The sequence below is a fragment of the Larimichthys crocea genome, chromosome XVI (assembly GCF_000972845.2).
Source record: "Larimichthys crocea isolate SSNF chromosome XVI, L_crocea_2.0, whole genome shotgun sequence".
Classification (NCBI taxonomy): Eukaryota; Metazoa; Chordata; class Actinopteri; family Sciaenidae; genus Larimichthys; species Larimichthys crocea.
The window spans coordinates 7,919,533-7,936,397 of NC_040026.1; the positions used below are offsets into that span (position 1 = coordinate 7,919,533).

At 41.2% G+C, this 16,865-nt stretch overlaps 3 protein-coding genes across 3 annotated transcripts; 2 read left to right on the forward strand and 1 right to left on the reverse strand.

Moving 5' to 3' along the window:
* Nucleotides 1-241: 241 nt before the first annotated feature.
* Nucleotides 242-3,060, forward strand: LOC104926889 (progestin and adipoQ receptor family member 4). Its single transcript, XM_010740847.3, has 3 exons — nucleotides 242-413; nucleotides 1,399-1,617; nucleotides 2,466-3,060. The coding sequence occupies exons 1-3, from the start codon at nucleotides 248-250 to the stop codon at nucleotides 2,897-2,899; spliced, it is 819 nt and encodes a 272-aa protein (XP_010739149.1). The 5' UTR covers nucleotides 242-247; the 3' UTR covers nucleotides 2,900-3,060.
* Nucleotides 3,061-3,323: 263 nt separating this feature from the next.
* On the reverse strand, nucleotides 3,324-9,046 carry pelo (pelota mRNA surveillance and ribosome rescue factor). The gene is made up of 13 exons (XM_010740846.3): nucleotides 8,611-9,046; nucleotides 7,808-7,900; nucleotides 7,111-7,261; nucleotides 6,777-6,867; nucleotides 5,281-5,444; nucleotides 4,991-5,051; nucleotides 4,643-4,804; nucleotides 4,509-4,555; nucleotides 4,342-4,415; nucleotides 4,180-4,251; nucleotides 4,011-4,085; nucleotides 3,886-3,917; nucleotides 3,324-3,801 (listed from the first exon to the last, which is right to left on the reverse strand). The coding sequence occupies exons 1-13, from the start codon at nucleotides 8,649-8,651 to the stop codon at nucleotides 3,710-3,712; spliced, it is 1,155 nt and encodes a 384-aa protein (XP_010739148.3). The 5' UTR covers nucleotides 8,652-9,046; the 3' UTR covers nucleotides 3,324-3,709.
* Nucleotides 9,047-9,196: 150 nt separating this feature from the next.
* Nucleotides 9,197-15,775, forward strand: ppp1cab (protein phosphatase 1, catalytic subunit, alpha isozyme b). The gene is made up of 7 exons (XM_010740844.3): nucleotides 9,197-9,579; nucleotides 10,459-10,590; nucleotides 11,175-11,405; nucleotides 12,311-12,415; nucleotides 13,746-13,969; nucleotides 14,647-14,781; nucleotides 14,899-15,775. Exons 1-7 carry the CDS (start codon nucleotides 9,525-9,527, stop codon nucleotides 14,992-14,994), a joined length of 978 nt encoding a protein of 325 aa, XP_010739146.1. The 5' UTR covers nucleotides 9,197-9,524; the 3' UTR covers nucleotides 14,995-15,775.
* The last annotated feature ends 1,090 nt before the right edge of the window (nucleotides 15,776-16,865 follow it).

The window sequence follows — 16,865 nt, forward strand, 5'->3', positions numbered from 1 at the left end:
TTTGTGAGGATTACTCCAGCTTAGGGATAAGAACACTTTGCTGATTGGTCCAACTGAAAGCATGCCACTTTGCCAGTTCAACAGGTTGCTTGCTTGGAATTACACCTGTCCAATGATGGGTTCAAGTACCAGAATTTCCGGCTAGTTGTGGTCATGACTGTGCCACAGAGTACAGAGCGAGCGTGCCCTGGTTTAGGATGTAAATAGTGAGGAACCTGCGCCGTCAACTAAATGTAAGGAAGTTGTGATGGTGCTTTACAAAGGACCGCGGCTGCTGGACTTTGCAAAGACTCCTACGCACCTTCAGTTCAACAAATATGTCCTGACAGGTTACAGACCTGTGTCCACGGTTCAGGAGTGCCTCTGGAGCCTCTTCTACATGCACAATGAGCTGGGGAACATTTACACCCATGGTAAGTCCAGAAATCGAGTGTGCATTGGCCTCTGATTGCCTTGCTGTTCTTCATCAAGGAATGCACTCTAGTAAGTAGTCAGTCTTATAGTCTTAGTATAGTAAAATATATCTTCAATGTTTGTCGTCTTTTATCCATTTAACTCATGCTGTGTATGTACAACCAAAACAGGACACACATATCGACTACTCTCACTTATGGCCAATTACAAGCATACTTGCCAAGAGTGTGTAATGAGGATATGGGGTATTAACTGTAATCTGTCCCGGGAATCCCTGCCCTGGAAATATCCTACTGTTAACAAGGTCTTTAAAGGTGTGTAGTTAGCTGACACTTTGCTGTAACTGCCCATATGTACATCAGGTGAAATGCATCCTATAGCTATTTAGACATTTGTGTGGAGAATAATGAAAATATGTAAATTATAAAATGTGTTCTTTTGATATGAGATTTACAAATCAAACCTGATTTTAAGTTGTACGCACAAGCAAAGATGGAAATGTAACGCATGCATACTTTGAAACACCTTGAACTGTTGAGGGCATCTTCTCCATGCTCCATTTTCACCTTGGCTAACCCATAAGTTCATTAAGACTAACACTCTTACGAAGGGGAAGCAAAGGGCATAAGCTTCAGTGTGTTGCTCGGGTTTCCTCATGCACGTAGTCCACGTTTCATGTTGTTCCTCCTAATAAAGAAACAAATACAGGAACCACACACAGGCAATCTAATTCCTCATTTTGCTCTGCATAAGGTGAAATTTAATTGAACTTGCTTACTATGAAAACAGATCATAAACCTACAACATGCAGGCAGCATCAGCCCTACAAACCCGCAAACCTTTGGTCATACTGAATGAGTAACTGTCTCTAACAATAAAATACTCGTATGACCATTCATTTTAATTTCTTCCTTTAACTCTTCTCATCTTGTTTCTCCCCTATCCTCTTTTCTTTTCCAACTTCCAATTCTCCGCTCACCTCAGGCATCCCCTTTTTCCTTTTCTTGGTGCTGCTGCCTTTTAGTATCCCCTGGATGGAAGTGGACAGCTTCTGGATCTGTGTGGTCCACTACCTGGCCTGCCTCTGCCCCACCATAGGCTCTGTGGTCTACCATGTGTTCATGAACCATGTGGGAGGCGAACATGTGTACGACACCCTTCTCTCCCTGGATATGTTTGGGGTTTGCCTAGTTAACACCCTGGGTAGGTCGTTGATGCTATGTTGTCTGTTTTTACCTAAAATTTTTAGATTTGTCACTGAGTGCAACGTCTTAAGTCCAAGTCACAACAAAATCATCTTTACTCTATACTTTCTGGAGCTTTAAACCACAGTCTTCATTGGTTTATGGAGCTGGCTCAGTTGTCACTACATGATAGAAAGAAAGCTTGAAACAAGCTAGTGGACTAGTGGAAGGTTCTGTCAGCCTACTTTTGCCAAAGTCAGGAATAAACTTTCACACCAGTGTTTTTTACATCTGTTGAGGAAAGTCAAATCTTCATAAACAAATTACAAATATTTCTCATCTCTCAACTGTTGACCATTAAAACGACGATTTGAAAACCATTTGAATATTTTCCTTTCACAGCTACCTTAAATGAATAGTTTGACATTTTGTGAGTGAATTTGATGTCTTGCCAAGAGTTAGATGAGAAAATTAATATCACTCGCTTATTTGACCCTTCAATATGAAGCTGGAGTCAGGAGATTGGGGAAACGGCTAGCCTGGCCCTATTCAAAACTATAGAGCCCCATGTATCTATTCTTATTAGCACGTATCTCGTATATCTTGTTTGTTTGATTTGTACAATATGTAAAGTTTAAAAACAATAAATGGTTTTACCGGGGATTATGGGACTATTTTTGCTGGCCTGGAGCAGTGACTTCCTGAAGTCTTGTAACAAACACTCCTCAAGGTCACAGCTTTCAGCCAATAAATAGTCAGGCTTTTGTTAATCTTGGATAATAATATCCTTGACAACAACCAGGTCAATAACATCTTAGTTTAAGCGACATTATCATTAACCATTAATTAACCTTCTCTCGTCACCAGGGGCACTTCCCATCATCTACATAACTCTTCTTTGCTACCCTGTCGTGCGACAGGCTGCCTTGCTGGCCTACATCCTCCTGTCGTCCTACGGTATCTACTGTGCAACCACAGCCCGGACCAACGTCCTGCGCCTGCGAGCTTTCCTCTGGCAGGCCCTGTTCCGCTTCACCCTCTTCCTGTTCCGGGTGTACGGTAGTGGGGTGGGCAGCCCAAACTCCCTGCGTCTCTTTGTCATCATGGACTCATTGGCTGTACTGGGAGGGCTGGTCAACATTATCCAGGTCCCTGAGCGCTTTAGCCCAGGCTTGTTTGACAACTGGGGCAACAGCCACCAGATAATGCATGTCATGGTCATTTGCTCAATTATCTATCTGCACTGGGGCACACTGGAGGATTTAGCCTGGATTAAAACCTACCAGTGTCCTACAGAGTGAAGTTCATCAAGTACACACATCACACTCAAGACTACGCTGCTTGCTGATAGAGATTTAGGATTCAGTGAGGCAGGAAGACTAAAGTATGACAAGAAAAAAGGCGAGCTGTTTCCAAATGCACTTTAGTCTATCTGCTGAAATTCTTCGCAAGGGAAGTTTGCAATTAGACATTTTGCCAGAGCAGAATAAGAGGAACCTACAGTGTTGTAACTGTGGGATTAATATATTAAATTAAAAATCCTGAGCATACTTGATTTTTAGTTTGTTGAAATGCAGTAGTTTTGGGTCATATTACCCGTAACCAAAATAGTTTTTAAGTTAAAATATTGTATGTAATAAATGATATATTTTTTATATCTTGTTTTAACTCGTGTTTCATTCATGTGATGATGGTTCATGAGACAAAGTAAAATAACACAAGAGGTTGAATGCTTCTGTTGTTTAATTGCAAGAGATACTTTATATTGTATATACACTTGAAAAGAAAAATCACATTTTTTTCTATTGCTAAATGTCAAAATTGAACTTATCATTTGGACTTGGCAATAAATGTTACATTCCTTTTTATTGGCATTCAAGAACTTAGTGCTTTCTGGCATTAGCTTAACCTGCACCTTTCAAAGACACCGTCACCTTCAAACCAAAAGCATAGATTAGAGCCTCAAAGAGGTGTGGATGTTGCAGAGTTGGAATATTTAGCTTGTAGCACAGCAGCAGTCAATGCATTCTTGTGTTATCTGAAACACTGGACGAGCTTCCTTTTCTTTTCTCCCAATAAGAGCCATCTGATTCGTCTCTGGTCTCTGTGGATCAGTCATCGTCTGAGCTGTCGTCCTCTGGCTCTGATAGGTCGGCGATGGGAAAACGCAAGACGGCAGCCACTCCGCTCAGCTGAGTCAGTTCTAAGGAGGTCAAGATCAAAGTTAAGGTCAAAAAGGTGTAGTGTATGTAGGATTAACAAAACTCTCAATGGTTTTATGACTTACGTTCACCAGACACATGAAGGCTTGAGAATATTCTGTATGAGAAGAGAGAGAAAGCTCATGAGACATTCTGACAATTCTCACTGAATGTTAACACAGTCAGTCTTTTGAAATGTAGTTATTGCTACCTGACGTTGCCGCCGTTGTCTCTCACGTTGTCCACCAACCGAACGTAGCGACTCCTTGTGGGGACATCCTGATGTCTGGACGTGGAGACAGAGAGCAGATTTGAGTATCCCTGACTGTGTTTTTACATCTTAAGCAATCCCTTGTCTGAGGGCATACAAACAAACGTACCTGAACAACAAATCGCTTATCAACAAGGTGTCGATGGCGAGGGCGTCAGCAGCTCTCTCCACATGAGCCACTCTGAGAGAATGCAAAGATACAAAGGTCGTTGATTATCAGTCCAAGTGAATGTGGACTGACTGTTAGCAGTTCAGGACCGCCATCGCTCACCCATAGAAGGCTCTGTCAGGCTCATGCTGGAGCATCTTATAAAAATCTTCCAGGGCTTTCACCTCTCCTGCTGCCTGAAAGACAAACATGAATACTAGTAAAACAATAACCGGATAATCGAGAGCATTTGTTAAGAGGAGGATGAATACAACAAGCTGTATAATTACCTTGGTATCGGAAAGTCTGCTTGTCACAGTTGGATCAGAGAGGATTTCTGCAAAACAACAAGAATTTCACTGGGTTTTCACCTCGTGATGAGATCTAATTGTTTTAATCTCAGAGACCATCCATCAGCTTGTACCTTTGAGTGAGTACTTATGACCTGATGATGAGTGAACCAACATGAATTTGGGTCGATTCTCCAGCAGGAGCTTGTTGTCCTGTCGCACCGCCTCTTTATATAGGTAGGTGATGAACTGGTCCTTCACAAACCCTGGACTGGCAACCAGGATGCACTTTACCACTATTAGAAGGCAAGGAAGAGAAATCAAAATTTAAACCTTTCAAATGTTTAATTTAATCTCTTCAAACAGAAACAGTTGATTATGTGGCAACAATAAAACCATAAAGGCAAATTAAAAAACAGAGAAGCATCTAACACAAAACAGGAACATAGTGTATGTGTGTACGTGTGTGACGGCAGCACTACCATCAAAATTGATGTGGCGGAGAATCGCCTGCATCACGGCCTCGTAGAACCTCTCCAGCGCCTGTGAATAGAGGAACAGATAGTTTGACATCTGCCCACGTTATTCTTTTCAGAGTGCTTCTTAACCTTAAGTCTTTATCCAATAACATGTGTTGCAAAAGGACGGGGGTCATCTAATAATCAGAGGTCTCCGGGCCAACACACAACCTTGACTTCACTCTCCTATCAGTCTATCCATGATACATTTGTCACTTGTTATGGCTGTGCATTTACATAAAAAGCTGACCTACCTTCTCGTGCTGAGTGCAGCTTCCTCTTCTTTTCCGAGGAATGGTGACCTCCACTTTCGCACGAAGCAGAGTCATGGCGGGGGTTACCAGCACCAGGTTGGCAAGACCCTCCTGCATTACCACAGCTGCCACGTCCGCCTTCTGGGTCGCATCACATGCCTGCTCTAAAGGGTAGATGAGGCAACGATAAATAGAACGTGTGAGGTACTTTGCGAAGTTAGCAACAAATCTGTTATCACAAATTTTGAAAATTGTGAAGGAATTAGTACTTAATGCCTGCACTTGAGTTTTTGTAAAACCTTTAAAAATCTAAATTATTGCAGTGAACATTACAGCAGCGATGATTCAAACATATAAACCCCATTTATTAGTTAGGACACACGTACATATCATGATACTGTGGCCTGCAGTTAAAACAACAATTGTAAAAGAGTCACTGGCCAATCCCAAACTTCCTTAAATTACAGCTAAACAGTACACTAAAATGTGTTTACGATGAGAAGATGCAGGAATATTGATTATTATTTGATCAACGCAGCCTAGTTTGACAGTTTGACCTGCAGATGCAACAACCAATGAAAGCAGCGTATAAAACTGTCCTCATAGAAACTAAACGGTTGTGATTAGACCGACCTGATCCAGGACGGGTTGGAATTCAGTTAGAATAGAGGGGAGGCCAGACTTATCGACCAGAGCAAATGAAACATGAGATCAACAGATTCGTCTGGTTCCCAGCCCGGATCCAATCTAGGATTCTTACAGCAAAAGAATTTAAATAACTTACAAACAGCTTTTAACCTTTAAAATGATCTTAACTCTTCAACATCTGTAAGCAATTTTGTCACATTTGGACTTGGCTGTGTTGTTTGAACCACATTGGCTCACTTCACAATTTGACAGAAAGAGGCCATGGTCTCTGTTTTGTCAGAGTGAAAACATGCGTATCTATTTGTCCGAATGCTGAAGTTGTTGCTGTTAATAACAGAATCAAACCTATTGTACAAAACAAGCCATGTGGAAAGTGACGTACATCATCAAAACAAGCAAACTTCTCCAAACATGGAAAGCTTTGTTTGAACACTAGAGCGCTCGTTTCTATGGTCTGAGTCACTGAGTCAGCAGAGAAACATGCTAATCACACTTTGGTGCTCATCATATAACCGCTTTCAGGGGAAGTGTTAGCAGTCTGTTTGGAGTGTGAGCAAATCTGAATCAAATAAAAAGGTATGACCCTAACATGCAGTTTTATGGATATATGCTCAGATTTTGGCAGCTGAGTGTGCAGTCGCTGAAGCCTGTGAAATTCTGTCTGGTAAACAGAGCACTTATGAGTCAATCTGATTAATGTTTACAAGTCCTGGTTGGCGTGTACGTGGGAAGTGTGAGGTTAAACGAGCCAAACACAGGACTGAGACAAAGTGAGATGTTCTGCTGTGATTGTTCCGAATAAAACAAACTGAAATCTCAGTCCGATGTCAACAGTAGAACCTGCTTACCAATTCTATCCAGCACAACACTGTCCCAGCTCTTCTTAGCCAGAGTAAACTTCCTGTTGAGCTCAAGCTCAATGGTGTGGTAAGCCCCCATCTGATGAGCGAAGAAGAGAACATGGTCAGCTACTTGTGTTAAACAGAAAGTAATGAGACAAACTGAATCACTGTCAACTTTTCACTGGAGAATAAAAATGACTCCTGATTAGAGACGATCTACATGTGTAATGATCGCTAATCACTCCAAAACATTACTCTAGCCCTTCTGCTCTACTATAAAATGTCAATAATCAGAAATGTGACATGACTGCAAATATCAAGTTGCTTAGACATCTCAGACCTTGACATACTGGTTCTCCTCTAAGTTAGTGCCCTTTACTCTCAGCTGGCAGGCCTGTGAATCAAAGTCGATAGTTTCCACACATAGAGTCAGAGTCGTCCGAATTCTGGAGCTGCCCACACTTCCAGTAGTGGACTCTGTCTGCACCTTCCTGTGGGAAGAAGGGAAAAGGGACTTTGGTAGCGACTCTGATTGACAAGCTCTCGAAATACAGAGTCAGAAAAAGTGTGATATTTACAAAAACAGATTGCTAAAGAGCTTTACTGGGGTATTGGAAACATTTCCATACAAGCTTTTGTGTCATGGAAAGGCATTGATTGAGCTACAGTTCAATTTAGAGTCCTTAAGTGCTAGTTTTTTTTTAAACAACATAGCATCTGTGTGTGTTGGGCACAAAGTAAATGTGTTACATGTAAATAAAAATTTCAGTTGCAACTCTTCCATTTGAGATCTGTCAAGTTACCGCACAGTCAACCTGTGTAGCCGGTTGTTTACGTTAGGTGTGTTAAAATCTGATCAGCAGTTGTAATGAAGCTGAAACTTGAGTAGCTTGAACGAAGCAAACAGGCCCAGAAATATGCCACAAATAAGCCAAAAATCCTTCTCCGTGAGGCTGGAATACTGTCAGATAGTTGGATGATGTGCGCTACAGGACTTCACGGCCGTCACCTTTATGCGGCAGTAGCTTGGCGGTTACCTGATGGTGGAGGCTCTGAGGCTGTCCCCTACTTGCAGCAGGTTGTAGGTGTGCCACATATCCTCGGCCTCCTCTGGCATCAGAGTCACCTGACTGAAGAAGTGTAGCCATTAATAAACCACCCTCTGAGTTCATGTTAGTGATTAGAATCAGAATCAGAAACACTTTATTAATCCCCGCAGGGAAATTGTTTTTGTTACCGCAGCTCCCCGAACGGTAAGTGAGATAGTGAGTGGTGGCAAGAAAGCAACATTAAGAACAACAAAACACTATATACACATGTATAAATAACAGTTAAATAAAACCAGTAACAGCAAAATAAAAAAACAAGTAACAGTGAATGCAATATGTAAGTCTAAAACCTTATAAAGAATTTAGTCTTTGAGAGACTGTACACAGAGAGAGAATAGACACTGCATGTATAAAGTGCAGTATGCATGCATGAGAAAATTGCCAGGTAGTCAGGTGTGGTTTTGCTTATCCCCCCTCAAAGAAAAGTTGTCAAACTTCTATTAAAAAAGCCACACAGATGGCACAATAACACACTGGAGTGTAGTGTACAGTAACACACAGTTGTGTTTACTCTTGGGGGGCTTCTCCTGCTCAGTGAAGTCACACAATTTAAGCTCGTACAGCTATATTTATGTTAACTACAAATAATCTAATCTTAACATCCCCTACGTATCTACTGCTCAGCTGAATATAAGTCACATTTACCAGGACTAAGTTGACACATGTACAGTCAGCTGTAAAAATAGCACGCTGGTTAGCATGTTAGCATTTAGCTATCGCCAATCACTCACCCGGCATTATCTTTCTCAATGTCTTTATGGAGCAACTTCATAGTGAGGCGTCTGTATAATATTAACCAAAGCTTTATGAACGTAAAGCGGGTACGTTAACGTTGTATCCGAGCCGGAATCATGTTGTATCTTGGTGAATTAGCGAACTAGCTAAGCCATCTTTCAACTTTGAGAATGAATCGCTCGCTGCGTGTTGCCAGGCGATAGGACATTGCGTCATGCCGAAATACGTCGTCAACTCTCCCATCTTGGTCACTTCCGTGGGTGTCGCTTTTACTGCGCAACAAACACAGAGTGACACAAAGACGTTTATTTGAGTAAATGTGAACAAACACGGTTCATCTCGCATTATCTGGTGAAATATTCAACTTAGAGCGAGCGAAACATTAGATATACCCGACAACGGTTGCCCCCCTTTTTTTTTTTTTTTACATTGTGGTTTGAGATAAGTAAATGCTGAACGACGTTTGAAACAGCCAATCAGAGAGGAGAGAGGCCTCCTCGATTACCGCCTTCTTGGTGAAAGCAGCCAATAGGAGCGCGGCAATCTTCTACCCTCTTCCGCTCGAGCTTGCTTTGAGCTAACGCTCGTCTAGCCCTTTTTTTTTGGTCGATGGCATGGTGCTAGCAGCTACGGCAGATACGTTTTTATCAGCAGAAAACACGAAGGTTTAAAGCGGATTAGGGCATCTAATGGGAAATAAGTAACCAGAGCGATTTTCTAGACGTACACCGACAACAGTTCAGTTTTTTAAGGTTGCCAATTCTGCCCCAAGGTTAGCTGAGCTAGCGGGCTAACGGTAGCCGATTAACGCTAAACTAGTCGGAGCTGACGGTAACTCGGCGGTTAACAGTCGCTAACGTCTTCATTTAGTAGGGATTGTTAGAAACCGATCGAGATATACAGGAATAGCATGGCAGAAGCCGACAAGCTGAACATCGACTCCATCATACAGCGCCTGCTGGAAGGTAAGGCTCGATATTTATTCACCGAGGTAGCCATTTTAGCTAACAGCGGGCAAGACAACGATAGCCGCCGATGCTACGTTAGCCCGTTAAGTTCATCTCTCTCTTTTTTTTTGCCTCTCGCCGACGAAAACACCGGATTTAATTTAATTTAACCGCTCGGTTATGTTTGAGCTCGTTGCAACAAAAATAAACCTTGTATCGTTCCCGCTCAACCCCCCAAAATTAAACACTTTAGTTCAACGTTGTGTATTTTGTTTTACTCTGCCCGACAAAGTGAGAGACGTATTGTGTCGTTAACCGGGAAAAAACGACGGAGAAATGCATTTCTTTAGATACATTTATCGTCCCCTTTTTTTAAAAAGAAAAATTGGGAATTAAACAAGATTTATTTTTCGTCCTAGCCGAGTCGAGCCGGGTGTTTTTGGACAGTAAGGTCAACATGTAAAATAAATGCATTTCCAGCTGTAAATATGATTGTATAGAAAGTATTTCTGCTTAATATTTACACCTAAACGAGTTATACTTGCAGGGCGGGCTCAGATGTGTACTTTATTTTAAAAAAAATTTAAAAGTCCACATTTCAAGTGAAGTTTAATTAGATTAACGAGTGCAAATTAAACATACGTTTTATTTGTGTTGGGATTATGATCTCTGAGATGATGGAGGACAGAGTTCATGAAACACTCCATACTAACATGTCCCATTTAAAACATGTAGATGTTTTACAGTTGCTCTATCTTGCTCAATTTCAACACATTTTTATGAATTTTCTTCACTCTACTACTATAGTAATGTCTGCTGTGTTTCTGGTTCTTTTGATTTCAGTGTGATATATTTTTCACTCCTTGCATTTTCTCTCTCTCTCTCCCCCTCTCGCAGTGAAAGGCTCCAGACCTGGCAAAAATGTTCAGCTGACAGAGAATGAAATCCGTGGTCTCTGCCTCAAATCCCGGGAGATCTTCCTCAGCCAGCCAATCCTGCTCGAACTTGAGGCGCCCCTCAAGATTTGTGGTGAGGCTTACGTGTGTGTTCTTTAGACCCGAGGGAATTCTCCAGTCCGGTTGCATAGCATTTACAAACACACTTTAAAATGGCTTGTTGTAGCTTGCAGTGCTGGACTGTTATGAGAAAGCTTACCATTTTAAATTGTAGCACACACACACACTCTTATTGCAAGATGCTAAAGGCAGTTCAAAGGATAGTCGATTGAAGCAGTTTAAAGGGAAGTGTGCAGTGCACGGCTGTGACCTTGCCACATAATTACAGAACCATGAGGATAAACTGGTAATATTGGCTTGCTACGGCACTGGCATGCTTGTTTTGCACACCCAGGTCTCCCTGGAGTTGCCCTCCTGTGTCATACTGCTGATGCCACTTAATGGCATAATACTAGTTTAAAGAAACGATCTGCACATTTGAGGAATTGCCCTGCAGCGAGAATAGTGTGTGAAAAGTGTTGTTTTTAATTTGCAGCCAAGTGTTGTTGTACCTCTATCCAAGTCCCTTAGCTTTTGTTGTGCACGCACACAACAGCCTGATAATCGCACCTTTGACCAACAACGTCGTTTCCATTCTAATGCTGTTTGTCTCTCCAGGTGATGTTCACGGGCAGTACTATGATCTGCTGAGGCTGTTTGAATATGGGGGCTTTCCACCAGAGAGCAACTACCTGTTCCTGGGGGACTATGTAGACAGAGGCAAACAGTCCCTGGAGACCATCTGCCTGTTGCTGGCGTACAAGATCAAATACCCAGAAAACTTCTTTCTGCTGAGAGGAAACCATGAGTGCGCCTCCATTAACAGAATATATGGCTTCTACGATGAGTGTAAGTCGTGAGGAATGCATACGAATAATGCTGCTCTACACGGTCACCAGCACTTTGCTTAAAATGGAGTCCCGGCCTGTAGGAGCCTGTTGGCTTTTGATGGTGTAATCAGTGATGTTCATCTAGATGCTTCAAATATAAAAAACAGTTTTTAAAATAAGTAGACAAAAATTATTAAAAAAACGCACCAATGTTTTTCTTTTTATACGTCAGTCTGTGTCGACTCCAAGCATGCAGTACATTGTTTTTAAGATCCCAGTCATTTTATGACGTCCGTATTGTAATGATTGTTTGATCTTGCCTGATGATAATCAGCTCGATGGGCGCGTTTCACAACATGTATTTTGGAGTGAAGACATAGACGCTTCTCTCTTTTTATGCGGACCACACTGTCTAACCAAAATAATGCAACATGCCCGCTAACCATCTGTTCTGCCATCTGTGTTTTTTAAAGATAATCAGGGGGCCAGAAACTAAGTTATTGTTGTTGGGCTGCATCAGTCCTTTACAAGTTTGTTCGATTTGTGTTATCAAACATAAAAAATGTGCCTGTCACTTAAATTATTTAAGTGTAATTATTTAGTGTGCTCAGAAAAGCAATGCAAACGTCGTTAACAAATGAATCCGAGAGGGAGCTGTTTCTTTAAACCTGTTGAGGAGATTGAGTTATTAGTGTTTTAAAAAAACAACAACAACGTAGATAACCTCTCAGTACACGAGGCTTCAGGCTAAGAAGCACGATCAGGCACTAGTGATTAATCACATGCCTCTCTCAGCTATGCACAGATGCAGGATTATGTAAAAATTTGTGCCTGAAGTGATGCAATACACGCGGCTGTTGAGGGTTTATTGGTCTTAAGATTAGATTGTGACTAACGTACATGTGTTTTTTTTTCCTCCCACAGGTAAGAGGCGATACAACATAAAGCTGTGGAAGACCTTCACCGACTGCTTCAACTGTTTGCCTGTCGCAGCCATTGTTGATGAGAAGATCTTCTGTTGCCATGGAGGTATCCTCATCAAACAGTTCATTGGGCTCCTATCCAGAGCGCGCACACAAAGTCGCCTCTTCACTGTTGTTACTGTCAACACAATGGTCACAGACCTGCAGGACTGTGTGGGATCTTAATTTCTCTGTTAAAGTATGTTTATATATTCCTGCTGCGTCCTGCAGCCATTGCTATAGAGCACATTTTTATTTCTCATCACACCTGTAAGTGGAAAATAGTACCAGGCGTTCTGTCAACACATTTAGTTGTTTCTAATCAAAAGTGCACAAGATAATATAATGTATGTGAGCCGTTAATACAACCAGAAATTTTACTACTGCGATTATTTTTGCCGTTCTGCAAAAATGGCATCATAAAACAGACACATGTGTTCAGACAACGTGACACCAAGAGCCAGCCAGTTATCTCATGTCTATGAGACCCACTAGACAAAATATGTAAACACAGGCGCTGATAATCATGAGGGGCAAACACCACCTCCCACTTCGAACATATAAGATTACGTAAGACGGAACACACAGACAAAATATATTGTGTGTTTGCTAGACTTCTATCTGCTGAGCGTGTTGCGTTCACGTTAATATAACTCTACAAATATGGTTGGTTTATAGATTAAACTTTTTTCAAACATTTGTAGGTCTGCCAGTAAGGATGATTTTCTAATCAATCTGCACATTCTTGTTTTAGTTTTCAAGCATGTCAGACAACAAAACCGCAAATCTCCATATTTTAGATGCTGTAAATGTGGAATATTTGGAGTTTTTTAAATTAACTTTAGAATAACTTTCTGTAAATGAATCGTTTTACGATCGTTAAAATGATCGCTCAGGTTTTCTTCTGGGTTTACAAATGGCACAAGTAATCTAAATAATATACTTCTCTGTACTAAACATAGGTTAGCTAATGTATTTGAAAAGCTTTTTTTATTGTTTGTTTAAATCAGCGTCTGTTGCTGCCGCCGACCTGTAATTATCCCGTTCAGACGTTTAATTTGGCCTGAGCTGCAAAGAAACTCATACTGCAATCATGCTGACCTGCTTTATGTCAGCACATGTGATCTATCATAATAATAGTAAATAATTATAAGCGACACGGATGCAGTAATAGCCCAGTTTTACACATGAGATACAGAAGACTACAAATGTATAGCAAAAATAATATGATAGACATGCTCTCGGGTAGCTTGCATCTCGTTTAGCTCTAATAAACCTTAGAGAGAGGCGGCTGTGTTTGTGTTTAGTGGGTGTTTTTCTGTGAAACAACAAAGACACTGAATTACAGTTCCTCTGCCGTCATTAACATTGACCTGTTCTACATTGAACCTCTCCAGGCCTATCCCCAGATCTCCAGTCTATGGAGCAGGTCCGAAGGGTCATGCGCCCCACTGACGTGCCTGACCAGGGCCTCCTCTGCGACCTGTTGTGGGCCGACCCGGACAAAGACGTGCTGGGCTGGGGAGAGAACGACCGCGGTGTCTCCTTCACTTTTGGCGCCGACGTGGTCACAAAGTTCCTCCACAAACACGACATGGACCTCATTTGTCGGGCCCATCAGGTCAGTGCACAACCTTGATTTTTATAGACAAAGATGTTTTTGCAGTAGAAGTGAAGGGCAGTAAATAAAACGAGCTCCAAGCCCTCTCAGCTTTACACCTGGGGCACATAGCACACACTCATTTCTATAATTTCTAATAGATCGTCAGCACACGCTGAAACGTTGACTGCATTTGCTGTGTGAACAGCCTGGTTTATTCACACAGCCTGTCCACCGCCTTTGTGTCCATGGCGCAATAGAGATGATGACCTAGTTACATTAAAGAGGGCAAATGGTTATTAGGTCTTTCATTCTGGCTTTATTCTGCACTATTTTTGTGTTGTGAGGTGTTTTTTGTTGTTGTTTCTCATTTTTACAAACTCCTTTTTTAGTTAAAGGAGGGTTAGCACAGTTATGAAACAAGGTTGTCCAGCTGAATATGAATATTTGAAGAAAAGTCTGCTGAAATACTCGGATAGCCCTCTGCCACTTCAGCACAGTTGGAGTCGGCACAGTTTTACTGAGGCAGTTTGAGTGTAGAAATGTTTTCATGATGCATTTTCTTGTCGTAAGCCCTTTTTCTAAATATATAATACTCTAAATGTATTGCTCTAATTCTGCATCCAGTTCATTTCATTCAGGCGAGAAAGGAAAGTTTTTCAGGAGAGTAATTCACCCTGTCTTTGATCTGTTTTCAGGTGGTTGAGGACGGATATGAGTTCTTTGCTAAGAGGCAGCTGGTGACGCTGTTCTCAGCCCCAAACTACTGCGGTGAGTTCGACAATGCCGGAGCCATGATGAGCGTAGACGAGACCCTCATGTGCTCATTCCAGGTAAGCAAGAGATCAAGCCAGACCTCTCCTGAAAAATCACAAAACAACAAAACGTTTCCTCCTGTTGAATTTTGCCCAGTTTCGTCATCTTTGTCTCCCTTTTTTTTTTTTAAACAGATTCTCAAACCTGCAGACAAGAAGCTGTTCTATGGCGGCAGCGGTGGCATGGGCTCTGGTCGCCCAGTCACCCCCCCAAGGAAAGCTAAGAAATGACACCAGTAGTTTGCCCTCGACCTCCGAACCCATCCCTCCTGCCCTCTCTACCTCTCTTCTCCTTTCTTTCACCAAACAGCCAGAAATCAAACCTTATACCCAGGGCTTTTTTCCTTTTTTATCTGTACTTCTTAAAACATTTAATGTTACGAATTGTCTGAGTGAGTGCGTGCGTGCGCGGATGACAAACTCGTCTGCCGGTGAGCATTAAAATCATGTGTGCACGTGTACATTTTGTGTGAGAGTATTAGAGGTTTATACTTTCCCCTCTCTCTTACCACTCTTCCCGCGGAAAGGTTGAAACCACAGTGTCTGTCTGTACAGTAATTTTGACTGAAATGCAGGGTTTTGGGAGACAGTGGGAGATTGCTGGCATAATGAATTTAGCAGCAAACCCCTGCCAGCAGGTGATATGTGTGTGTACTTGTGGAGGGGGGGGAGTATTTTGTTTTCCCTGTCCTCTGTACTGTAAAATCTCAAACACAGGTGTGTGCATGTGTGTGCGTGCGCCGCCTGTGCGTGCAGCGGTCTTGCCTACCTGATTGTGGCGTGTCTCGGTATCCTCGAAACAGGAAGGAGTACGTCAGAGCAAGCACACGCTTACCCACGCACACACATACACACACGTGCGTATGACTCTTCAGATTCATATGAGCCAGAGCTGTAAAAACCCCATACAGTTTAGGTTTGTACAGATTTGATTACTTGAAAGAGATTTTTTGTGAATTCGTTTTGTAGTCTTTCATCAAGTTGACCAATAAAGCGAGAATCTGAGCTACAATGTCTGCTAGCTGTTGTTATTGTATTGTGTATCGTGTAAATGCAGATTTGTAATGAATTCCCTGTAAATAACTTGTTTATATATCTGGTTATACCGACCCTTCACGGCACAGATGTAGCCTGTGATTGAACAATTTATAGGTTTGAATTGAACAAACTCGGTGCGTCATTATTAAATCTGTTTACTTCCTGTTTCTTTTCACAATGATTTTATGTTTTCATAGCAATTTTAGATAAAACGTGATGAAATAAAAACAAATGACATGAAATGAATTCAGCCATTATTAAAAGTAGTATAACGAAACTATTTTAGAATAAGTTGATTTCTCAAAATATATTTGCTTTTTTTATTTTCACTTTTGGTTAAGCTGTATATTTTGTCTATGTAGTTATATGATCACTATTTAAATATCTATATACAGTATTTAATATTGTACACTTTGGGTCTCCACAACATTTTTAAATTAATCAAATGTTTTTAAATACATATTTTGGTCAAATTCATAGAATGGAGTTTGTTGGAGTCAGTGTTTAGTTACGTAAATTAACAAAACTTGATATTTCTAAGTTAAAACTCCACATAGGAAAACTTTCAAACGCAATAGACAAGAATTTCTTAAAGAGATTAGTCGTGTAAATTACTTTAAAGAGCTGCCCTGTCATACACCGTCACTAATTCATCAAAGCTTCAGTTCAAAGATCACTAAAATAAGACATTTAAATGTATAAGACATTCACCTTTCCTTCTCAAACAAAAAACAAACCAGCTACAGTCATTTCTGTCATTTATGTGAAGTCTCTGTTGGATTTGTTCGACTGTCCACAGGGAGGTGCTGTTGAGCTCCTTTGACTCCTCCGGTCAGGTGATCCACAAAACTATGAGACAAATACATTGTTGAGCTTTGGTTAACAAAACACTCGAGGTTTTACGTTGTGTTATGTTTTCCCAGGACCAGAGTTAGAGTTTCATAAATGCTGCGATTTATGGTGTAAAACAAAAAACAAAAGTTATAGTCTATTGTTGCATTAGCTGTGTGTGTTGTGTAAAATCTTCAATCAATAAGTTGGTATCAGATAAAATAATGTTTTAA